At 56.6% G+C, this 24,584-nt stretch overlaps 1 protein-coding gene across 4 annotated transcripts in view; it reads right to left on the bottom strand.

The window, feature by feature from the left end:
* The window catches only part of CACNA2D2 (calcium voltage-gated channel auxiliary subunit alpha2delta 2), a 138,702-nt gene that overhangs the window by 64,279 nt on the left and 49,839 nt on the right, over positions 1-24,584 (bottom strand). For all 4 annotated transcript variants that reach the window (XM_045079470.1, XM_045079474.1, XM_045079483.1 and 1 more), the window contains exon 3: positions 4,751-4,867. In XM_045079470.1, coding sequence (XP_044935405.1) covers positions 4,751-4,867 — 117 coding nt within the window. The remainder of the gene's footprint in view (positions 1-4,750; positions 4,868-24,584) is intronic.

Raw genomic sequence — 24,584 nt, 5'->3', positions numbered from 1 at the left:
CCCCTTGTCCCATCCATCCTGGCCTCCTGGGGCTGGGCAGGGCAGGGTGCTCAGGGTCTCTCTCCACTGTGTAAGGAAAAACCTGTGGGGGCAGGGACCTCCCCAAGGTCACTAGGTCATCTCAGAGCAAGCCCCTGTCAGAGGAGGCCAGAGTCCCATCCCTTCTTCCCTCAGCCCCGCCCTCCCCTTGTAGTCAGTCAAGGCCATGTGGCCACCAGTGGTAGCACAGATGAGGGTGGCACTGGTGGGCAGTAGGTGGGGTCTGAAGCCTGACTGCCCAGACCTAAAGCCCAAATTTGGTGTGAGACCTGGGGCCAGTGGCTTAACCTCTTGGAGGCTCAAGTTCCTCAAATAGAAAATGGGCATAAGATACCCTTGGCTTGTAGAGAGGATTTGGAGAGATCTGGAATGTTCTGGCTTATCTTAGGCGATGCACTTGGCAGGCCCTAAGAAAGAGGCCAATAACCATGGGAGAGAATTATTTCTGCCCATTTTCAGGGAAACGTTCTGACCTCTGAACTTACACAGAATCATCTGAGGAGCACTGAAAACTACTGAAGCCCGGGCCCATCTCTGGAGAATCTGAAGTATTTGGTTTGGGTCAGGGTCCGGGCGTCACAATTTATTTTTTTTTTTTTTATTTTTTTTATTTTTTTTTATTTTTTTTTTTAAAGATTTTATTTATTTATTTGACAGACAGAGATCACAAGTAGGCAGAGAGGCAGGCAGAGAGAGAGAAGGGGGAAGCAGGCTCCCTACGGAGCAGAGAGCCCGATGTGGGGCTCGATCCCAGGACCCTGAGATCATGACCTGAGCCGAAGGCAGAGGCTTTAACCCACTGAGCCACCCAGGCGCCCCCGGGCGTCACAATTTAAAAGCTCCTCGAGCGACTCCAGTGTTCAAGCAGGTTTTAAAAACGCTGCATGAAGACAAAGGTGCAAAAGCACAGCATGTGGAGAGGTCTCTGCCCTGGGGACAATGGGCCGTACCCAAGGTGGAGTGTGGGGCAGAGCTGAAGGGCCAAGGTCTCTAGATCCTGGGTTTCTAAAGCCAGACCTCTCCATGGCCTCTGGCTGGTTTGAAATTGGAGGTAAGAGGGTCTCCCCAAGAGCAGACTTCTAGCCACATTCATGTCCCTTGGTGCACTGGCCTTGCGCTTCCCATTCTCTGGGACAACTAAGAGACAACTAAGCCACAATACCCATGGATCTTCACCCCGGAGAGGAGGCTGGAGGCCCCTGCACTGACGTCACTCTTCACCTTATCAAGGCTGTGTTTCGGGGTGCCTGGGTGGCTTAGCAGGTTAACCCTCTGCCTTTGGCTCAGTAGTGATCCCAAGGTCCTGGGATCAAGTCCCGTATCGGGCTCTCTGCTCAGAGGGGAGCCTGAGCTTCCCCCCCTCTCTGCCTGCTTCTCTGCCTCTTTGTGATCTCTCTCTCTCTGTGTCAAGTAAATAAATAAAATCTTAAAAAAAAAAAAAAAACGGCTGCATCTCCTTCTGCAGCCTCTCCTCTAAGCCATAGAGCAGAGATGCCAGGGACGGTGCTGAGGATGGCCCAAGCTCTGTGGACACTGGCTTTTCTTTGTGGCCTTTATAAACCAGAACCATGTACTTCTGTGAGCCCAGAAGTACCGGGCAGGGATGGTTTCACATCCCTAATTCACAGAGGAGTATACTAAGGCCTGGGACAGGACTAGACCAAGTGCTCAACGAGGGCAGGCACAGGGCCTGTCCTCCCTCTGTCCCCCCAGAACCGCCTGGTATGCAGTGGGCCGTGAGTGAACTGGAGGACTCGTGGAGGAAGAAATACAACCAGGAAGAAATGACCTTTCTGAGAGAGGGGCTGTGTGTCAAGGCCCCAGCAGGGAGTATAGCAGAGTCCTGGTTTGAGTCCATCTCTGCCTCCACTGTGCTGTAAGAACTCAGGCACCTCCCCTCCCCCACTCCTGGGACTCAGGACCCTTAGAAAGTGGGCCCTGGCTCAGAGGACCCTTCTCCCTGGGCAGTATAAGTCACAAGACAGCTCCCCTCTGTGTGTCCAAAGCTGAGGCCCAGCGGGTTTCCTGAACTCGAGAGTGCTGGTTGCCTGTGCTGCAAGGCCCCTGACCTGGCCTGCTCCTGCCTGACTCTCGGCCCCATGAATCACCTTGTGCAGCTTGGAGAAACTCGCAACAGACATCTGATTGTCCCTGATTAGATGAGACCGTGAACTTCCGCCCAGTGTTGCTCAGATTCCTCTTTGCAAGCCCCGAATTAAAATTCCAGACCAGAGCAAGAGGCTTTAAATTGGATTACTGGATGGGGTCCAGGGAGAGAGGAACAATGCAGTGGGGGGTGAGGGGTCCAGCCCCCCACAGCCCTGCCTCCATAAGCACTCAGGCTGCAAACAAATGTGGGAAAGGAGGAGAGAGGGGCCAGAACTTGATTAAAAGCAAATTTAAAACATAATTAAGACCAAAGCTCATCCTGAACAATTAGGACCAAGGCAGGGGAAGGATGGTTGTCCTTTGCTTCCTCTGGGGATATGGACAGAACCATCCTGTGGGCCAAGAGCCAGGAGCACTGCAGGACGGGGGAGCTCGTGGCCAGCAGGATGCTGGGCAGGTAAGGGCTGCCGTGAGAGTGGCCTGTGTCAGACATACACACGGTGAGTACCCCATCAGTGAAGGCCCTATTCCATCATTTGTCTGTTGAGAGTAGGTTGCATTTGGCACTAACGGTGGACCAGGCCACGGGCTAGGCTGCAGATGCGGGGGGGAAGGAGAGAGCGATCTGCCCTGCCTCATGGGGTGGGGTACAGCATGTGGGGTATAAGTAGAGGGTTGGGATCAGAACCCAGGCCTTGAGTTCTCCCTCCCTGCCAGGCTGTCAGGGTTGACTGTTTGTCTAGGAGTTGGGGGAGGAGCTTGGGAAGGGACCCCAGTGCTGTAGTGCCCGGAGAGGATGGGCAGGGGGCTGGGCTCTGGGCTCCATGAGTGAGGCGTCTGTCCTAAAGCTGGGGTGGGCAGCAGGCCTGAAGGCCCAAAGGATGCCTTTTCCTGAATTTATCAGACGATTTCAACTCAAGTTCAGGGCTGGGGGCCTGCACTTTGTAAACTAGAGCCAAGCAAGGAAGTAGCAGGCGAATGAGGAGTCTGGAATGAATGCGACAGAGAGAGGCAAAGAGAGGAGAGACAGGAGAGGACAGGACCAGGCCTAGGAAAAGCAAGGAGTGGAGATGATGTGCTGAGTGGATGGGCTGCAAGGTGTTTCTCACAATCAGGGGAGACACTCTTGGGCCACCCCTCTCTCCCGCCCCACTCCAAGGGACTGCTGTCTCAGCTAAAGGCTGGGCTTCACTTCCACCCCATGGCAGTTCCTTTCTCCAACGGTCTCCCAACCTGTGATCAGGAAATCCTGAACCCGAAAGTCAGGCTGGGCTGGGCTGAGCCCAGCTCCAAGTGGTCTGGATCCACACTGGGTAGGAAGCCATCGAGGTCCACTTCCTCTGGGCCTCTGGTCCCAGAATGCCAGCCTCTCGCTGTTCTATGATTTCAGGTCACATAGGATGGGCAGGCAGGGGGCCTCAGGGGACAGCGGGGCCCAGCTCCTGGGGAAAGGGGTCCTAGGTTCTCTCCTGGGGCTTGGGTGGACTTCCTCAACCTTTTTTGTAACTAGTTTTACTGAGACACAATTCACATACTACAAAATTTACCCACATAATGGATATAATTCAGTGTTTTGTTTCGTTTTTTTAGCACAGAGTTGTGCCACCATCACCACAGTCTAATTTTAGCATATGTTCATCACCCCCAAAAGGAACCTTTTACCCATTAACAGACACTCCCTATCCCCCTTTCCTTCCCGCCTCCCTTCCAGCCCTAGGCAACCACTAATGTACTTTCCATTTCCATGGATTTGCCTATTCTGGACATTTCACACAAATGGGATCACACAATAGGTGGTCTTTTGTGGCTAGCTTCTTTCACTTAGTGGAATGTTTTCAAGTTCATCCGCGTCATGTGTATCACTACTCCTTTCCTTTTGATTGTGCTCCTCCTTTTGGCACAGGCTGGGGCTAGGGCAGTGGCGCTGTGCCTCTGATGGTGGGGGCAGCTTGGGCACTCTCCCTCACTTACTGCACAAGCCCCCCAGGGCAACCTTGGAGCTCCAGAAGTCCTCCCACCCAGGGGTGGGTGGAAGCCAAGGCCGGGGGTGGGGGGGGTCTGCTGGCTTCATACAACTCGTTCACACAGCCTAGAAGGGTTTGCCAACTCACGGAATGGCAGTACCCTCGAGCTGATAGGCACAACCTCTCCAAGATTAGACAGGGAGACTGGACTCAGAGGGAGGCAGAGAAACATTCAAGGTCATGGGCAGAGCAGGGGCTTCAACCCCTAGCATCACAGGGCTCCAGCATTTGCCGTGGGCTATTCAGGGCCACTCCACACTCCCTCCCACCACAGCTGCAGCCCACCCTCCCAGCTACCAGCAGGTGCTTCCCCAGGGCACACTCAGAGCAGAGGAATCAGAGGACTCTAAGACTGCCTGGGTCCCATCTTCATGCCCACATAAGTCCCCCAAGACCCCAGATCATCTTTATGGAGACTCTTCCTGATAAAACCATCTGCTCCTGCCCTAGCTGCCCACATCCAGGCAGGCACTGCCCTGCCTGTGACGACCCAGCCTGAATTCCAAGGGCCAGGACATTGCCTGGGCCACGCAGGGCCCCTCCCTTTGACCCACCCTCAACCCCACACCAGCACCTACCTTCAGCGCCTGCACCTTCCTGTCCAGCAGGCTCTCGATGTCTCCTGCCACCTTTTCCACCAGCTTCTGGGGCTCATTCTCCTGCACCTCAAACAGATTCCGGTTGTCCTTGTAGATCTAGAAGGAAGCAGGAGTCAGAGGTGAGGCTAGGGCAGTCCCCCATTCCCATGCCACAGCACCCCGCATGTCCTCTCTGCCCAGTATGGTCCAGCCCTTGGCCCCACCCCAACTCTGGCCCTGGCCACTTAGAGAGCATGGATGCCTGCGGGCTGGGCCCATGGCCCTCCTGAATTTGAAGGAAGGCTCCCGTCGCAGATTCCACAGCTAGCCCTGATTGTGGTTGGTTGGACAAGGTTGTCACTGCCTTCTCTGGACTTGGGATTCCTCCCCCAGGAGGCAGAAGCAACACCCCTCTGGTGAGTTCGGAGCTGAGAGGAGCAGAGGCGGAAGGGTGGGTTGGAGAGGAGGCAGGGTGTGTGCGTGGGGGGAGAAGGAACCAATAGGCACGCATTGCATACCACATGCCAGCTGACACGAAGACACTGCCACACTCACTATACACACCTACACACCCACACATGCATCAGAAACACCTAGCCACTGCTCCCCAAGGACTCAGGCATCCATACTGTTTTTTGCTGGTGCTGCCCCCCGGGCACTTACAGAATTGTAGAGGAACCCTGGGCACCCCCAGGGGCTCCTCTGTTATTCAGGGCACAGAATATGAGAGCGGAGACAAGGGGTAAAAACCTGTGGGGAAAACAAATCGGCCCTTCTCTCCTCCTTGGGGACTGGGTCTGTGCACATGTGCACATTGGGGTGTAAAGATGACAGTTTGCTTCTGCATGTGTGAGTGTGTGTGTTATGGCTCAATACACACCCATCTGCGTGCACGGGCCTGGGTGTTGGGGGTGGGGTGGGGTAGGGCCTCTAGATGCCGCCTAGGGCTTCTGCGGGAGTCCAGGAAGTGAACTCAGTGGGTCTCTTTGTTCCAGGCTAGGGTCTTGGTTGTGTGCACGTGTGTGGGTGTGCGCATCGTATACCCCTGCCCGTGTCCGTCCAGATGACCCCAGGAGGTCTGTTCCCTGAGCTGACTCCTTCACTGAGGCCACATGCCACCACCGAACGGCTGCCACTGGGCTGTGCCATTGGGCTGTGTGCGGAGGGACGCAGAGAGACGGAGAGAAGAGGTGATGAGGGGGAGATAAGGAGGTGGGAGAGGCAGCCGATGAGAGACAGACAGGCAGGTGAGATAAGGTCGGGAGAGTGACAGCAAGACGTGGAGGAGATAAGGCCTCCGGCAGCGGATGGGTGGGGGAGGTGGGGGACGAGGCGTGCCCAAGCCCAGCCCTGCCACCCAGCCAGTGCCCAGCAGTCCAAGGGTTAAAGTACCACACAAAGCCGGCTTAGGCAGTCTCCTCCTCCTGCCGTCCCCCATCCCTCCCAGCTTCTCTTTTCTTTTTGTCCTTCTCTTAGAACAAAATAATTTGTGGTGAATTTGCTCCTTCCCACAGAGCAGTGGCGATTAGAGGGCGAGGCGTGAGGCCTGGACTCAGGGCAGGGAGGAAGGGGACCCGACGTGGGCACCAGGGCCAGGCTGCTCCCTGGGCTCCCTGGGTCATGCCTTAAGGCAGAAGCCCCCAGATGGGAGGCAGTGATCAAGGAGGGGCCTGAGCCTTGGAGGGGGGCGGGGGTGTCACTGAGAAATGTGGGGAGGAGACTGGAGACCAATGCCCTCTGCTGGGGGAAACTGAGACTCAGAAACAAGAAAGGACAGGTCAAGGCCATTTGACCCCAAGTGGCAAAGCCAGGTCCTTCATCCTCCCAGACTTCTCCTTCCCAGGTTTTAGGACTTGAAAGATTGACTGATTGACTGATTGATTTACAGAGCATGAGTGGGAGGGACAGAGGGAAAAAGAATGTCAAGATGATGCCACACACTGTGTGCAGAGCCCTGCACGGGACATGATCTCACGACCCTGAGATCAGGGCCCGAGATCACAACCCGAGCCAAAACCAAGAGTCGATCGCTTAACCTACTGCGCCCCGTCAGATTTCAGGACTTTAAAAAATATACCCTTTCCCAAGCTGCCGCTCGGGGGACAGGGAACGTGTGGAGGCCCTATCTCAGCCACACTGGTGGAAGCCTCTGCCAAGTGCTCTCTTGGCCCACTTGCACCAGCAGGGGGAGCAGCTGCCTGGCTTCTCAGGGCAGGGGATGAAGTTTCCCACACTTGATTCCCCTGTCAAGGTCATTCCCGGGTGTCCCAAACAGGGCTGTCCACAGCCGTGGCAGCCCCTGATCAGAGCAGCCTTCTGACAGCTCTCCTCCGGGGGCCCAGGAGTTCCTCCCCACTGGGTCCAGGGTGCCCCTGCAAATTGGCATGGTGCCTGGGCCAGGGCTCAGGGGCCCCAGAGGGAGTGGGTCTCCAGGTATCAGGGTCATACCCCAGGGCTCTGAAAGGCAGCATCAGGGCTTGAAAGCAGGCACCCTGCCAGGAGTCACCTCATCTCTGAAGCTCAGTGTCTGATTTATTAAATGAGAGACCAGCAGTCCCTGCTTTGCAGGCTGATGGAGGACTGCAAGGATCCTATGCTATTGTTGCTATTGCTATTGTTGGAGATCACCAGAATTCTGCAGAAGGAATCGCGTTCCTCCCTGCCTCCACTCGCCCTGCTGGATCTGCACACTAAGGACCTAAAGCCATTGGCTTCCACTCCTGGGCAGACAACTTCTGTCTCCTGGGGTTGGCCCACCTCCAGCCTCACCCTCCTCCCAGGCCTCCCTGGGCAGCCCCTCTCCAACCACCCTGTCCTTGTCTCCAACACCTCAGCCTGAGCCCTGGAAGTGACAACAGAGGGGCCTAGACACAGGGATGCCACTGATAACAGTATAGCCAAGGCCAGCTCTCTTCCAACTTTCCCCAAGTTCAGGGCCTGTGTGTAATGGACCCTTGGAAAATGCATATACCCAATTCCATGTTCAAGAGCAGAGCTCTGGGACTAGCTAGACCTGGCCTGACTCTTGTATGCCTGCCTGCAGCTATGCTACCTCTTGGAGCCTGGGGCTCTATCTGCCACACTTTTTCCCTGTCCCAGGAGCCCTCTAGGATCGCCCTCTGCTTGGCCCTGGTGCCAGCATTTGAGGCCTCTCCCGCCATTGACCTGGCATGCCCCTGCAGGCTTCTGGGTCCCCAACCCATCCTGATGCCCACTACCACACTTTTGCTCATGTTGTCCGTGCTTCCCTTCCCTTCCATCCTTCCCTGCCTTTCTAAACCCTTCCTAGAGCAAAGGTGGTAAAATGGGCTAGGAGGCGTTTCTGGGGAGATGAGAGCTAAATCCTAGAGCTTCAGGAGCCGGTCAAGCTACCAGCCAACCCTGTCCCCCAATCCCTTCGATTCGCCTCTGAAACAAAACAGCCCTCGTTCCTTCCACCCCAACTGCCTCACCCCTCGTAACATTCCCCTGGACTTGTTCCAATTGCCCCTGTCCCCTGGGGTGGGCCATGAGCTGAGCCCCATGTCCCAATGAGACCCGAGGGATCGAGCTCAGCAGATGGCCCAGCGCTGGGAGATAGGTCATTTCTCCACTAATGCTTTCTGGGGAGGTGCTTTCTCCCTGGAGGCCCCACAGGAAGCCTGGGAGAGCCCAGGGCAGACAGCATGGCCAGAGCTGATGCCTCTAGAACCCAGACTCTAGCCCTGGTCCCTGGTCCCAGCTCGGATGTGACAGACAGGCCGGCATGCACCGGGAACAGGGCCTCGGCCACCGCAGCAGGACTGCATGCCCGCTGGTGTCCTTGGCCCAGCGAGCTAACTGGAAAAACCCAACAGCTCCCACGGCAGCATGGCTTCCGGGGCCCCCACCTCCGTAGAAGCATCTGGCCTACAGGTTGCGGTTTGACACCAGCTGTGATGGGGGAGGGGCGGCAGGGCTCCATCCCACAGAGTAGTGGTGGGCCAGGGCAGCAGACGAACAGACAAGCTGGCTGGAGCCAGGTGAGCACGTAGAACAGGGAGAATGGGGGAGCTGAGACCCCAAGGGACAATAATTCAGGAAGCAGCTTGCAGCCCCTTGTTCCTAGGGGTCCCTGGCTCCCCTCCCTTGTGCCAGATACCAATGGCCTCCTCCCCTTGAGGGCACCTCCCCCCATCAGTTATGGAGACCCGTCCCCCCCATCCCTGCCCTCATCGTCACCTCCCAGTGCCCCCCTTCCCCCCCACCCCTGTTGCTGGCCTCAACCCCAGCCTTCTCTCAGTTCTACTGATTCTTTAGTCAAGCAGTATTTCTGGCTAGCCTTTCGGCCTAGGGATGTCCAGGGCTTGTGGAGGCCCCAGAACCTCTGCCCAGCCCCCTGCATCCCTGGGTAGTTGTACTAAAGAGAGGAGGTGAACCCAGAAGGCACGTGGAAGAATGGCGACCTTGGACGGGCAGCACAGGGATCCACACGGGGGCGGATGGAGCCAGCCTCGTCCCCACAGCTCCCAAGCGTCCTGACTGGGAGTGGGGTTGAGTTCTGAGATACCTGGGAACAGAGACAGCCACCACAGGAGACCACGGGCCCTAGAAAGCTGGCGGTGGCGGCGGGGCCTAACCCTGAGCCAGCACCCAACCTGCCCATGGAGAGAAGTAAGGTGTGCAGAAAGGGGAGGGAAAGGAAGGTGAGGAGAAGCAGAGCAGGGCAAAGTTGGAAGAGGGAGGATGGTGTGTTGGCTCTGGCCACCCTGGGGCAGATGTTTTCATACTTGACCTCGCTGATCCTGGACAATCTGAAGAGGGACTCTTCTGATCATGCCCATTTAGTGGACAGGCCACTGAAGGCCAGAGAGCTTAAGTTCTACAGGAGAGCTCAGATTCAAATTGAATCTGTCTGCCCCAAAGCCCTTGCTTCGGGTCCCACTCTGTGCAGTCTGGTTTTCCGCACTTCGTCCCATACTTGAAGGTGAAGGGAGCACAGGGCATCAGCAGGGGCCCTGGGGGGCGGGTTGGGGTCACACAGAAGACCTGAGGACTATGGGAGGCAGGAGATCCATTCTGGAGGGGCGGAGGGGCGGACCAGCAAAATCAGCCTGATCAACTAACCAACCACCCAACCCTAGGAGTAAAAACAGGCGCGCGTGAGCCTCCTCTCCGCAGCGAAGGTGAACGGGCCCTAATCTCTGGAAAATTAAATCAGAAAGAAAATGGAACGAGAAAGATTTGACACAGGCTGGGCCCGGCTTCTGGCTGTCTCCTCAAACGCTCAGGCAGAGCTCAGTGTTCAGCTAGCTGACTGCCCCAGCACCCTTGCCCCCTCCCACCACTAGGTTCCTGGGCAGGGTACAGACAGGATTACTCCTTACCCTGGCTTTGTGGGGGAAATCGAGGGTATTGACATAGCTGCTAATCACCCCTGAAGACCATAGGATCGAGGGAGTAGCCGGGCGCCCTGTGGTCCCCTCCCCCTGAGAGCACTCGGGATAGATGCAGGACAGGCTGCGACTCCTGGGCTTTTCCTGAGCTCCACAGCCCAGCTCCTGATGGACAAGGGGAACTGTCCCCCAGTAGGTGCACAAAAACCCCGACCCAGCTGCTCTGGCAACACGCCAGGTCCTGGTCTCTGTGTGTGACCAACAGCTCCCCGGGGGACCGGGGAGTAGCCCCCTCCGTCACCCTAGAGCACAGCAAGGGCCCCTCATAGGACACAGTCAGTGCATGGGCAGGGGTCGTGGGCCACACGCTGACATGTCCCCCAGCTGCTGACGTTCCCCAACTGTCACGGCAGCTCTCATGTGGCCATGCCACCCTGCCACTGTCCTGAGGTGGGGGGGAGCTCCCCAATTAGCCATCTATGGTGTCATGTCACAAGCAGGGTCAGGACATTGTGGTACCGGCTGCCACATGATTAACATTCCTATTGAACAGGTATTTCCTGGAATGAATCCCCGTTTACGGGAAGTCACAGACACCACGCAGGCCACGCCAATGCGGCCCTGTGTGGGCTCCAGTGGAGAACACGAAGGCGGTGTGGAGGCGGGGAGGAGGGCTCCTGGCCTGGCTTCCAGGAGCAGGTCAGGATGTGGCCCCCCAGATCGGTGGCCCCTTAATTGCTCCACTTCCTCCCCAGCCCTGGCCCCACATCCTCACATTTCCACACGCCACATCCACGCCACAGGCTCTGCGGCCCTCTTAAGCCTGGGGCAGCAGAAATGGACCAGATCTTGTCCCCGCCCTCCTGGGACTCACCCAGTCATCTAACAACAGCAGAGGGGTAGTGGCAGGGAGAGGCAGGCAGGAGACCCCGGGCATGGGGCTGCCCTCCTTGTGATGGGGGGCGTCTGGGAAAAGATTAGGAAGGCCTTACAGGGGAGAGGCTGAAAGGCTGGTTGGGAGTCTGCTGGACTTGGGGCTGGTGGAGGGATAAGGGGGCTGGGCAGGAGGAGGGGCAGGTGTAGAGGCTGGGAGGAAGGGAAGTCAGTGGGCCCCTTAGCAGCAGGAGTACAGGGGTGTGTGGAGGGCAAAAGGGAGTCTGGCAGTCAGATTCTGAGCAGAAAGGGAGGTAGCCGCCCAGGAGTCTCAGGGGAGGGGGAGTGTGGCCTAGACCATCAGGTGAGAAGGTTCTGGTGGCTCAGTGGCCCCTCAGCCCCCCAGAGGCAGCTGCTAGAAGCTCTCGCTGGCAAATTTCCCTTAGAAAAACTCACAGGGGCACAAAGCCCCGCCGCCACCCCCAGCAACGCCTCCCTGTTTTTAAAGTTAAAGTTTAGTTGACTGTCATCCATTACCGCAATTAGTACATTATGTCTAATTATGCAATTAGTGTAAAAAGTGCACTTGCTGCTGAGAATGGGAAATTACGCTGCCTCGTTACGTTGTAAAATCCATGTCATAAAAAGGCTCAGTCTCTTGTTTTTCAAAAGACACAAAACCCAACACAAAACAATAAACCCAATCCTCCCAGTTGAGCTAGAGCCAGTCTGCGAGGCCCTCCCTGCACTTGCCTCCCCACGCAGACCCCCACCTCTGTGAGGTCGACTGCTCGCCACAGGGCAAGGCCTGAGCCTCCAAGATGGAACGCGTGCAGGGCCCATTCCTGGGTGTGGCCCATCTTCAGCCTCTGAAACAGATGTGAATTTCTAAGCCGACTTTAAAACCACAATAATCCTGATTATCCATCCATTATTCCAGACTTGACTTGGAGCAAGACCTCTGCATGTTAAGGCCTGTGTATTTCAGGTGAGAGCAGTCCTGGGGTGGGGGGAGGGCATGGCTCCACCCAGCTCCAAGCACAAATCCTTTCTCCAGTGTTCCCGAGGGCCCAGGTCTGAGGTTCCTGATGGCACCCGTGATGACGGGGCATTTTCCAGCTTAGGGGAAACTGGAGGAACTTTCCCACACTCCAGACTCCCAAGCCTTGGGAACATTGCCTGGATAGAGAGGGAGCTCCCCGTCACAGGAAGCATGCAAGCGCAGTTTGATGTCAAGGGTGCTGAGCAGGAATTCACTCATGGTCATGTGCAGCTGCTGGTCTCCAGGCTGCTGTCATTAGACAGCAGCTTTCCCACACCTGTGCACCTATGTGAAGCTTATAGTCTGTGACTTTCTTCCCTAGGTTCTGGCTCCCTTGGTGGCCAAGCAAATTGTCTGGGGTGGGTGGGAGGTGAGAAAGGAATCTGATAGGGTAGGGGCTTGTCTCGCTATCATAGAGGTGACAGTGCCAGGAGGTCAAGTCCATGGGGCTGGGAGGGCATACTCTAGTGTCCCTGACTGCCTGTGTCAGCACTGGGCACCTGTGTATCTCAAAAGGGTGATGCAGGGCCATGGCAACTCCCTCCCAGACAAGAATCTGCCCCGACCTCACAGAGGTGATGCACGATCCTCCCACGGCTGCCACCGCCCAGCTCAGACAAGGTGCTCCCAGAGCCGAGAAGCGGAAACCTGGAGCCCCAGCATCCTAGGGCCTACGGGGCACCAGGGCCCCTGCAACCCCACCCCCCTGCACTGGGCACCTATTAGTTCTGGGTGTGCCCAGGTGTCTGGGTGCTGTCCACACCCCAGTGGAAAGCAGCCAGGTTGTGGGAATGGAGGGTGCCTGGACCTTTCTAGAGGGACACCTGTTGCCCAAACACAAGGTGTGGGTCGCTGACAGTTCTGGCCCCCAGGCCTTTGTGTACTCACGTGCTCCTGCAGAGCAGGGGAGCATGTCATGGCCCAGCCACGTGGATACCAGAGGAGAATCTCAGGGTCCCTGTCCCCCAAATTTGGTCCCGGAGAGCCTCAGGAGCAGGGGACGGGAGCCCGAGGTGAATGCAACTGCAGGCAGATCCAGAGCCCCTGCTGGCTGCCAGCCCTGAGCTGGGAGCCACCGGCTGTTGAGGCAGCTGGGAGGGAAGCTGTGCCCAGCACACCAGCCGGCACGGGGGAGTGCGAGTAAACACACCCGCGCTTCCCAACTCGTGTGGCTGGTGTGGGCGCCTGTGTTTATGGGAAACAGGTTGTTTGTGCCAGCGTCTGGGCCCCCTTGCCACCCACCCTGGCTCGGCTTTCTCCCTGTCTCCCCACGGGGTGGGCCCCACCTTCCTTCCCCCAGGATGCCTCAGCCTCTCAGCTACAGAGAGACAGGAAGGGGGTGACAGGCCCTCCCCTCCAGGTGGTGAGCCAGGGCTCAGTGCTTCACCCATGGAGTCGGAACGCTCCTCAAAAGCAGGTATGGTGATCGTCCCCATTTTACAACTGAAGAAACCAAGGCTCTGTCGGCTGGAGATATGGGCTGGAGACTAGGCTGGGGGTGGAGGAGTCCATAACACTGGGCCTCTAAGCTCCAGTCAGCAGATCCAGGTCCTAGGGTCCAAGAAGCCCCCGCCCACACCCCTGCCCACAAGCCTGGTCACCACCTTGAGGAGCCCTGGCCCAGCATGGCCTTAGATGTGGACCCTGCCCTCAGAGCTGGGGGATAGCTCCTTTCTTCCACACATGGCCTGGTCTCTTGGTCTGCCATTTGGCTTCCTCAGTCCCTTTACCCCTGCGCCTGTCTGGGCCCTGTGAGGCCCTACCTTCTGCTTCTTAGGGGCGAGAGTCCTGGCAGGCCAACGTGCAGGGCTCTGGGAGTCGGAGGGCAGGGGAGCCAGCAGACTCTTGGTGGCCCAGGGAGGACTCCTGATCATTTCATGGCTCTAGCTGTTATGGAGATCTTATCTAAGTGACTGTCCCTCAGTCCAGAGTGTCAGAAACTTACCCCCATAAACACCCTCATGAGATGGGTTTGAGGCTGGCCCCAAGGCACAGAGCAAAGGACAAAGCCGACTTCCTCTGCCCACATCACCTCCATTCCACCCTCTCAGCAGGGCCTGGGATAGGCCTCTCAAGGACCCCAGATGGCCAGACACCGACCTTGTCCTGTGGGTCCTCAGGCAGGCTTCCTGGGAAGGGGGGCGTGGGCCCACCTGACTTTCTTTATCCGTCCCCCTCCCTGACCTATGACAAGGGCACCAGGAGGTGCTCAGCAGCTGGGCAGCTTCTTATCTCACAGACGAGGAAACTGAAGTGGCAAAGAGTCGGAATCTGTCCCAAGGGGAGCCCTTCCCGTCCCCGGAGCCCCCTCCACTTGCAGCAGAGAATGGCTAAAAAGCTGTGGCCTGAATCCTGGCCCTGCCCTTTTCCAGGCGCGTGGCTTGGCATGAGCCTTCGCCCTCGGCATCCGCACAGCCTTGAGTTGCCTCAGCCAGGCCTTGGGGGTGTTCCCTCAACGATGAAAGGTCAAATGCAGCCTCCTTCCAGGGCTGCTCCCAAGGCCCTCACAGATTTCCCTGCCCCACGCTGTCCTGCAGGGCCAGACTTTCCAGTCTGCCCTTTGCTCCTGAGACTGGCTGCTGAAGGCCTCGCCAAATAATGACAGCAGCAATCACAAGGAGAGGCCCTCAGGCCAGATGCTTTTGTGAAAACATGAGTCAGGTATGGGGAGAAAGATGGAGACAGAACTAAGGCTGGGAGGTAGCTGTGGCCTCCTGTGGTATCAAGGGACCGTTTGGGGGCACCTGATGGCTCAGTGGGTTAAAGCCTCTGTCTTTGGCTCAGGTCATGATCCCAGGGTTCTGGGATTGAGCCCCGTATCGGCTCTCTACTCAGTGGGGAGTCTGCTTCCCTTCCTCTCTCTCTGCCTGCCTCTCTGTCTGCTTGTGATCTCTGTCAAATAAATAAATAAGATCTTAAAAAAAAAAAAAAAAAGGGACTGTCTGGGGGCAAGGTCACCACAGGGTCCTGCCCCATCCCTGTGCACACGCTGTAGCTCCAGGTACACACGCCAGACCTCGTGGACGAGCTCACACACACACCGACCTCACCACATTCGGGCCCAGTGCCCCAGAAGCTACTCGGGACCTTGCCAGGCCTCACACTTAGGCTCATAGAGAAAGCACCATAGCCTGGATGGACCCACTGGCTGTCACGGGGTGTCACCTGGGTGAAGCTCTGTGGGTTTCCATCCGTACCTCAAAAGGTGGTCTGCAGCCATCTGATACGTTCTAAGTAGTGAAGCTTCCCTGGCCCCAGATGGTTGGGGCTACCTGAAGGTCTTGGTCCTAAATCCCGCTGATGGACACGGCCTTGGAAAGGTTCCTAACAGCAAGGGTGCTGGGCCTTGTGGCAACAAGGACATGGCTGACGGAGAGTGGCTTCTAGATCTGGTCCCTAGGAGGGTCACAGTGCTCAAGTGTCGGGTGCTGCTGACAAGGCAGAGGGGGCCAGAGCTGAGCAGGACCGTGTCCGCTGTTGAGTGTGCAAGTGAGGGTACGAGGAAGCAAGCCATGCCGGGCTATCTTACCCACACCCTGCATCAGCGCCTCCCAACCCCATCTCTGTCCTTCCCCTTGTTTTTCTTTTATTTTTCTCCTACTTCCAATTTATAGGCTCTTCTCGAATTTTATGTATCTTTGTAAGTGCCCTAAAATCTTCTGTTGTGTATGTCAGAAGCATACATAAACAAACAGTATTTGGACAATGGAGGCCGTGCACACGCTGGAGCCACACCGAGGACAAGCACATACCGGGGACGCATATGCACCAAGGACACGCACAAGCTGGGGACACACACCAGAGGGGACCTCTTCTAGATCCCCTCATTTGGACAGGGAAATTGCAGATTTTCACCACACGAGGGTTTCCCAGTGCGTGGGGGCTGGTGATCTCCACACCCCTCTGAGCTGGGCACTCCTGAGCCCGCCTGGCCCCTCTCTGCCCCTCCCCGCATTGCACTGTGGGTTGGGAGGGCCCAGCTCCAGGCTCTCTCTCCATGAGTGTGAGAACCCAGCGGCCACCAGGCCCAGTGCTTGTCTTCACTGAGTCCGCACGCAGTGTTTGCCGTGCAAACGAACTGTGCAAACAGGACCGGGTGCCTGGCTACACTGGCGAGCACCACGAGGGCCCTTGATCTGAACAGCCATGAACTTGGAAGTGAGAGTGCTGTGCTCGGGGGAGGCTGATGCTGTGTCTGGACTCCCACTCCAGGTGGGCCACCTCCTCGGTACCCAGCTTTGGGGGCTACTTGACGGGGTGAGGACCACCATCATTTTATGGGGGCAGAAAACGCTGGCCACACCAGTGGGGCCTGTGTGGGCATCCATGCTGGCCATCCATTGTGTCGAACCCTCACAAGCCCTAGTTATTGTCCCCATTTCACAGACAAGGACACTGAGGCACAAAGTAATTGGTGGAGCTGGGATTCAATGACTGCTACACAGACTAAGCACAGGCTGGGGCAGCTTCCAGACCCCTCTGGTCTCCACTCCATGGGAAGCTGTGACCCTCCGCAGCCCCAACCCTGCCTCCCAGGCCTCCTCCTCCAGGAAGCCTTTCTGAATGCCCCTTCAGCTATGTCCCTGGGGCCTCTTGCCTGGGGCTACGGACATCAGTGGGGGTCAGCTAACCCAGGTGTTTGCAAACCTTGCCCTGTTTTAAATGTTCCGGGAGAGCTCATCATTCAGAGGCACCTGGGTGAACCCTCACAGGAAATGCAGCCCCTTCAGGACAACAAGCCCCTAATTCATCTGCCCAGGATCATCACTCAGATGGAGGCCTGGTGCCCACTGAATCCTCAGTGGGCCCACTGGCAGCCAAAGAATGCATCAGGCCCTGAGGCCTGCTGTCATTTGTCCAGCCGGTCTGCCCAGTGGGATTGTGGGGAGGACAAGGAAGATCCCCACTGGACCCAGGGGTGGGCATGCCCCAGAGAGGTGTGTCTACCTGCAGGAAACCATCCTAGCCTCGCCAGTCTGGAAGTATAGCACCTCAGGATCCAGGTGGGCAAACTGAGTCCAAAAGGGAGGGGTCAGCAGCAGGGCAGGGCCAGGAAGACCCAGGCTCCAGCTGCTGGCACCTCCTTCTGTGCTAGGGAGGGTGGGGAAGACTTTCCAGAAGAGGAGTGGAAATGGATAGGCAAGAAAGAGCGTACGCCTGGCCGGGGATGGCAGACAAAGGCAGAGCCAAATGAATAGCTAGGCACAAGGCCTGTGAAGAAAGCTGCTAGGCAGGGGTGTCTAGCGACAGGACAGAGGTCCCTCCTTGGAGCCTCGGGTGGGAACTCTCTGACAACTGTGGGGTCACCTGGAAGACTGGGAGAGGGAGGCCTGGGCTTCTGTCCCCTCTGCCCTCCCTCCCCCACATTCCCTAGACCTAGATGCTCGCCAGTCTCAGCGGTGTCGATGCTCTGGGCTCCCGCGTCCTCTGCTCAGCGACCTCCAGCAGGAGGGAGGGACGCCTGAGCTTCTAGCTCCGTCAAGGGCTCCCTGAGCAAGGAGGCGTCGAGGGCAATGATACCAGCAGGACGAGAGCGGAACAAATTGCCCCAATTATGTAAGGTGGCCCTATTTCCTCCTTAGCAGGGAGAGGAGACTGGGGAAGCAATGTTCTTCATAACCCCTCCCCCACCCACGCCACTGGGGCTACTGGGAGACCCCTCACAGAGGCCCACTCACAGTACCCCCTGCCCCAAGCAAGGTCTGTAGACCCAGGTCACCAGGGGTGCTGGGGAAGGATCTTGGGGAAGGACTCCACAGCCCCTTTCCTGGGGCATGCAGAACAGGATGGGGGCGAGAGGCCCAGGTCTGTCCTGTTCGGTGCCTCTGAGTGTACCCTAACCCCTCTGCTTTTCTTGCCTGTACACTGGGGTAGGTAGCTCATGCCCTAGGCTTCACTCCTCTGGCCCCCATGGAGCCCGAGGGAAATCTGAGCCTTTCCAGAATCCAACTACATTCCCTACCCTGCCATACATCCACCGGGACATGCTCAGGTCTAAGCCAGAGGCCCGTTCCTCCAGGCTCCAGAACCAGGCTAAGATGCCAGACAGTCATGTCCACAGCAGGGCCTCTGGAATGCCCTTGCCCTGCCCACTCTGCCCCCCAAGGCCTGGATACCTCCATCTTGGGAGAGTACCCTAGGGAGCCCTGCAGAGGCCCCAGGCTAAGGCTCTAAGGTAGTGCCCTGCTTCTCAGCCCCAGCTTGGCACAGGTAGTCTCTGCATGGGCCCCTCTTCCAGCCAGGAACTGGGTGTGCTCTGCCTGGGAAGGCTGGCCAGCCAAGGTGGCTGGGGAAGCCCTCCTACACAGCCCCATGCTTTGCTGGGCTGCCAACGTGCCACGAGGCCCCGGCTCTCAGGCTCTTTGAGTTTACTGTGCTAGCTGGTTAGGGCTGCTGAACTGTAAATTTATCTCCTGCCATAAATACAGGCAACGCAGGAGCCCATGTATGTGCCTGAGTATGCGTCTCTGTATGTATGCTGGGAGGCATTGTGTGTTCGTGTACAGGAGAGGATGGGTACACCAAAGTGGGGTGGTATTCCTGGGAGTGTGCAATGCACGCCTAAGCATGTGTTCCAGGGTGTGTGTGGGTTGCTGGGTATGTGTGTGTCCAGGAGCACGTATCCCGGCATGCACTCCTCCAGGCTCACTACGAATGAGGCAGGTGCATCCTTCCCTGAGGGTGGCCCAGAGTCACCTGTCTCTCTGCTCAAGCACAGCACACAGTAGGCCTTGGGGAACATCTGTGTGCACACTGTGCATATGACGGACCCGGGGAGTCCTTGAGTCCTTGAGCAGTCCTTCGTCTCCCTGCCTGTCATCTCAGAGGGACTAGAGCCCAGCCCCGGTTACATATGCATACTGGCCTGGTGCCTCCTTCCAGCCACTGATCCCACAGACACGGAAGCCCCCCCTGCATGGCCTGCCAGAGGCTGCAGCAGACAGAGCCCCGGGGCACAAATTCCTTTCCCTGCGAGACAGGAACGGCAGGACGGCAGGACGAGGTGATCCTTCCTGCCCAACCCCACTCCCAGAGAAGAGGATCTAGAAACACCACGAAAACAATTGATCTCCTTGCTGATAGTGGGTAAGAAAAAATTACCTTTCTCTAAACGCTAAAAATAAAGCCCAGTTTCCTAAAAGCAGGGCTCTCCCTAGACTGTGGCTTTAGCAAGGTTTTGTTGTTAATTCCAAACGTGGATTTGCTGGAGAAGCCGGGTGCTAATCCTTGGCTGCCTCACTGAGGGGCCCAGCCGTGGGGCAAGATGGTGCCCCTCCCCGCACACCCCCGTGAAGGAGCTAAGCCGGATCTTGCCATGTAGTGAGCCCAGATGTTGCTATCCCAGGCAGGCGGGAAGAGGGCAGCAGAAACGGGGTCCATATGCTGCCTGTGCCCAGCTAATGGGCTGACAAATTAGGAGGTTTCCCCTCTAGGAGGTGATGAATGAGCAGCAGCCCAGGAGAGCTGGGGGATGGGCCACCTCACCCTCAGTACTCCTTGGGCTCAGCCCTGACTTGGCATCTAGGGGGTGCCCAGACCAGGACCAAGACTCTTGAGGGGTGAGGCTTGGTGGCTGAGGAAGGGGGGGTGACTGTGGGTATGAGTGGGGGAAGGTAAGAGAGGGCATAAGAAGGTAACCTCAGCCTTGGAGAATGTCCCCAAATGGGCCCACACCAGGGAGGCCTGAATTCCCCAGGCTGCTGTCATGCCTGTGAAGGACACCCCTGAAGAAGGTTAAAGTGCCGCTAACCCTTTTCAGCCTCTTCTTTAAGACCATCATCACCGCACACAACGGTCCCAGCGCCTTGCTGAGAAGGAGGCGAGAGAGGCGGCTGGTCCGTGGGCAGCACTGTCATGTGCGAGCCTGTGCCCTAAGGACCGATCGGGATACGGAGGGACCTGAGGCACCACAGAGCAGGGCGGCGTCTCCCACAGAACTGTAGGAGGGCAGGCTCCTGGGCCGTGGAGATGTGCAGGCAGAGGTGAGGAGCCCTGTAGGGAGGGGTCCAGGGCACCCGAGTCAAAAGCCAAGTGCGGCCTCCAGAGTTAGCGCACCCCACCACGGAGGGCGTCAGTCTCAGTCCTCTCTGGGGGCGGGGGTAGAGGATCAAATGATCTTATCTGTCCTTTCTGACCTGGGAGTCCAATATCCTTAATTTGCTCCCCAAATCATTATATGCTCAGGACATCTAGAATGGGCCAGGATTTCTGCATTCTTTTGACAAAGGCGGGCCTGGCTCCCTTGGAAAGCCGTCCAGCCAGGCAAGGCAGCCCCTGACCTAGGTCTTCTGTAGGCTCCCTGTCCAAACCACCCCCAGCCCCAGCCCGCCCCCACCCCGTGTAAACAGAACCCGCCTGCTCTCTCCCAGGGGCTGCTAATTCCTCGCCAGAACTGCTCGGACCGTGAAATTGGAGTGAGACAATGTGTGTTTAAGGAAATGAATCTCGCATCTTAAGAGGCTCGGGGAGCCCGCCCTGCACCCCCATCACCCTGCCCGCCCACCCAGAGCCAGGCAAGGAGCACTTGGCATCAGGGAAGAGAAAGGCGGAGGTGACATTCAGTGCCAAATTAGCAGCCGCCGCAGCCAAATATTGTACTTGCCTCCAATCTTCTTTTATTTTTCAAAAGAAAAGGCTTTTACAAAGTGAAAGAGGCTGTTGGAACACCAAGGCTGACGATAGTTTTAAAAGGCATGCCCGCCACACGCATGCCCATCGTAGAGCTTCCCCTCCCCTCCTCCCTGCTCGCCGTCTCCTCCCAGCTCTCCGTCTCCGCCCTGCTTGCAGCAGCACCCCCAGGGCCCCTGCCTCCACGGTCAGGCCCTCTGGGGCCTGCCTCCCAGGCTGACATCATAGGTGTTCTTGGCCAACACGATCCAAAAGCTCTGAACCTGTGGTGCTCCTGGACATGGGACCGCCTCTGAGCCACCTCCCCTGTGCATGGAGCCCTTGCCACTGAGGGGTCATTTGTGGTATGTCGAGAACCACCTGGACTACAGAAGCCTCCACAGAAGTGACCAGCCCACGGCCTCTGCAAGGACTCCTTGTCCACTTCCTGACGGTCCTCAGTGCTTGTGCTCGCCCCCATCATTACTAGCCCCTTCCACTAAGAGCTAGATGCTGTGCGGCCCCCACTCATCCAGGGGTCCAGCCCTCAGAACTCAGCCTGCCACCATGGGTCACTAATTTATTAATCCACAGAGCTGAGGAGACACCCTCTGCTTGCTCCTCCAGAGGAAACACTGTTTTCACCCCTGACCCCTTGACCAAGTGCTGGGTCATCTCACTCACCACCGGGAGCCAAAAGGGACAAGGTTTTATTAACCATGCAGACTTAGCCCACATTACCCATTTCTTTAAACCGGGTCTGCCCCACACCTTGATTTCCTTGTAGAGGGAGAGGATGCGGAGCCTGTTAGCTCTAGTGGTTGGAGGTCCCTAAGTCTGGAGCCCCCACCTGACTCTGCCTCACACATGTGTAGCCTCGGGCTCTTCCCAGTCTGAGTGCCCCCAGGTCCCTCCTAGTAGTCCTGGAAGGTGGGGGCTTGGCCACGCCCCATTTTACAGTTGGGACCCTGGGCTTAGGGAGCTCTTGGGACTTGCCCAAGGTCTCAGCTGGTGAGAGGCATAAGGAGAACCTGGATCTGATTGGGTGGCACCACACCATGGTTGCTGTGGTATGCTGCCCAGATCCCCCGCACCCGCCTTCAGGACAAGCCCTCGTTCCCCCAGCTGCAAGCTGCTGCCTGCTCTCCACAGAGTCCCAGCCTGGGCTGTGGCCTGAGAGCAGGGAGCCGCCTCAGCCGTGCTCGGTGGACACACAGGTCAGGCAGAGCAGCATGAAGGGCCGACCCCAGCTGGGGACAACTCCAAGGGGTGAGGCCGGCTCCAGTGCTCTCTGCAGAACTGGCGGAGGCTTTGGTTATGACTGCATCACAGCCACACTTCCGCTGCCCAGTCTGGCTTCCTTTCCCCCTCCCAGGTGTGGTCCCCAGGAGTACGCCCCCAGGAAACCTGCACTCCAGCCTCTGTTTCCAAGTCTGATTCCAGGGAGCTGACCCCACCACAGCTAGTGCAGGGAGTGGTACCGAAAGTCAACTTTATTATTTTTTTAAAAGATTTTATTTATTCATTTGACAGTGAAAGAGAAAGAGCACAAGCAAGGAGAGCTGGAAGCAGAGGGAGAGGGAGAAGTAGGCTCCCCGATGTGGGAGCCCGATGTGGGGAGACCCTGGCATCATGACCCCAGCTGAAGGCAGATGCTGAACTGACTGAGCCACCCAGGTGGCCCCCTGAAAGCCAGCTTTAAAGTGGGCACTGTCTTTGGCTGAGGGCCTCACCATGGTGGTAAATGGACCCCATGATACAGTGCAATTGTTCACCCATCGTGAACTGACATGGGATAACTGGGGATGGGTGCAATATTTCAGGTGTCCGCAAGTTTCAGGAAAATGTAATTATAAGGACTATGGAATGGGATGGCTGTTGCTGAAGGCTATCAATGCTTTGGACAGAGACAATGAAAGGCTGAGCGTGATTAATCATGAATTTAAGGTGAAGTGTGAAAGTCAGAAGCCCCCTTGGCAGGATATAAAAAGACTCTCATCTCCAGAAGCCAGAGGCAGAAAAAGCTGAGGGCCAGGCACAGGACTTAATTAGAAGAGTGGCAAAGATCCAGAGGGAGTTACAGTCTCAATCCTAGCAGGTTGGTTACCCAAGGTCAGGACCCTGATTGGGAAGAAGTGGGTCCCTGAATTGTGGGATGGGGACATCTGGGTCACTGCACTCAAGATCTTTAAACCCCAGACTCCCATAAACTATCTGAGTCTGGGGTTTAAAGGCCAATAGCAGTGGCCATTCCGCCTTGTGAAGTGCTAGGACCCCCCTGCCCCCCACCCCCGGACTTGCTTGAAGATGATTAGGAGGTCTCTGTGTTACAAAGCAACACACTGCCCTCAGGATCGGTACTCCTCCTTCCCAGGCACCAGACCAAACACCAGAGTCAAGTCACAACATAACCGATCCAGGAAGTGCTGGGCCTGCTATGGGAGAAGAAAGGACTGTATGTGAAGGTGCTCTAGAACCTAGCTGACAGTTGGGACCACATCCTGAGGTTGCCAGGTCAAGGATGGCAGAAGACAGGCTGGGTGTGGGAGAGGACATTGACATGGGAACTCTCTCCCATGACACTAGCAAGGACCCCAGGAGATGTGGGAAGCCTGGCCGAGGAAATGGCCTACACCAAGAGAAGTAGAAATGCCAGAATTCCCATCAAAAACACCTGACAAAGAGATCCAAGGCTCAGACAAGTGGACATACCACAGTGGTTCTACCACAAAAGGCCAGAAAACCTACTGTGACCATGTTCCATGGGAAAGCTGTTTGCCAACTGAGAAGGACATAGTCAAAGAGAGGAACTCAGGGGGGATGTCCTCTTCTCCACCTCATATACTGGGTGACATGGAAGGATTTCAGCTCCGAGGGAAGCCCAGAGTGAGAAAGAGCTCTGCGGCAGGTTTAGTGTGAGGTGAACATGGCCCTGCAGCTTAGGCCATGTGACCTAGTGGTCTGATGATACTAGAAGTATCTGTTTGGGGGAAAGATGCTGTGTGGGGTTCATGGCAGATTTTACTTTTTAAAAAGATTTTATTTATTTATTTGAGAGAGAGAGATCAAAAGAGCGAGTGAGAAAGAGCAAGACAGCACAAGCAGGAGGAGCAGCAGAGGGAGAGGGAGAAGGCAGACTCCCTGCTGAGCAGGGAGCTGCACTCAGGACTCAGTCCCAGGACCCTGGGATCATGACCTGAGCCAAAGGCAGACGCTTAACCGACTGAGCCATGCAGGCGCTCCGTATGGCAGATTCTAATAGGAGAATCACAATAGAGTTGTAGGGTCCTGACCATTTTCAACCAAACAATGTACCATTTTGATAGCAGCTCCTGGATCGTTACTGGGTCCTGATTAAATGACCAAAGCATATTAAATCATCTGGCTTCTATCACAACCATGAAGTCGTGAGGTCTTTTAAGTCTAAGAGCAACCCACCTAAGAAGGAAGAGATGTACATTTGGTCAAGTATGAGCCCAGTCAGAGGGCACAAGAAAGCTGCACATGCATGTGGTCTGGATCCCGTTCATTCACTACGGTAGTGTGAATGCGCCTGTCTCACTGAGACAGCATGGAGGCTGGGGTGGTGGTGTGCCTCATGATCAATGGACGGGGGAGGAAGAAGATTGAGGTTATTCTCAGATGGGTCCGCTTGATATGCTGATATGAGCTAAAAATAGCAGCTATATTATGCCCCACTCAGGGATGGCCCAAAAGATGGCGTGAAGGAGAAATCCTCCCACAGAGCAAAAATGGCAGAATACCTGGTCATCCACCTTGTATAAAAGGTAAAGAATAGTAAGAATATGTCCAGAATATGTCACAGAAAGTGATAATCATCTTGACTGAGTGCCAAAACAAAGGAAGTCTGGAAGATCAGGGACAAGAAAGCCTGGTCAAGAGGCACGCGGACTGACCTATGGGCATGGACCTGAAATCTGAAGATCTGTGCGTGGTG

This window comes from Mustela putorius, unplaced genomic scaffold (genome assembly GCF_011764305.1).
Source record: "Mustela putorius furo isolate JIRA1106 unplaced genomic scaffold, ASM1176430v1.1 tig00000095_pilon_pilon_pilon, whole genome shotgun sequence".
NCBI lineage: Eukaryota > Metazoa > Chordata > Mammalia > Carnivora > Mustelidae > Mustela > Mustela putorius.
This window is presented reverse-complemented; position numbering and strand designations above follow the sequence as displayed.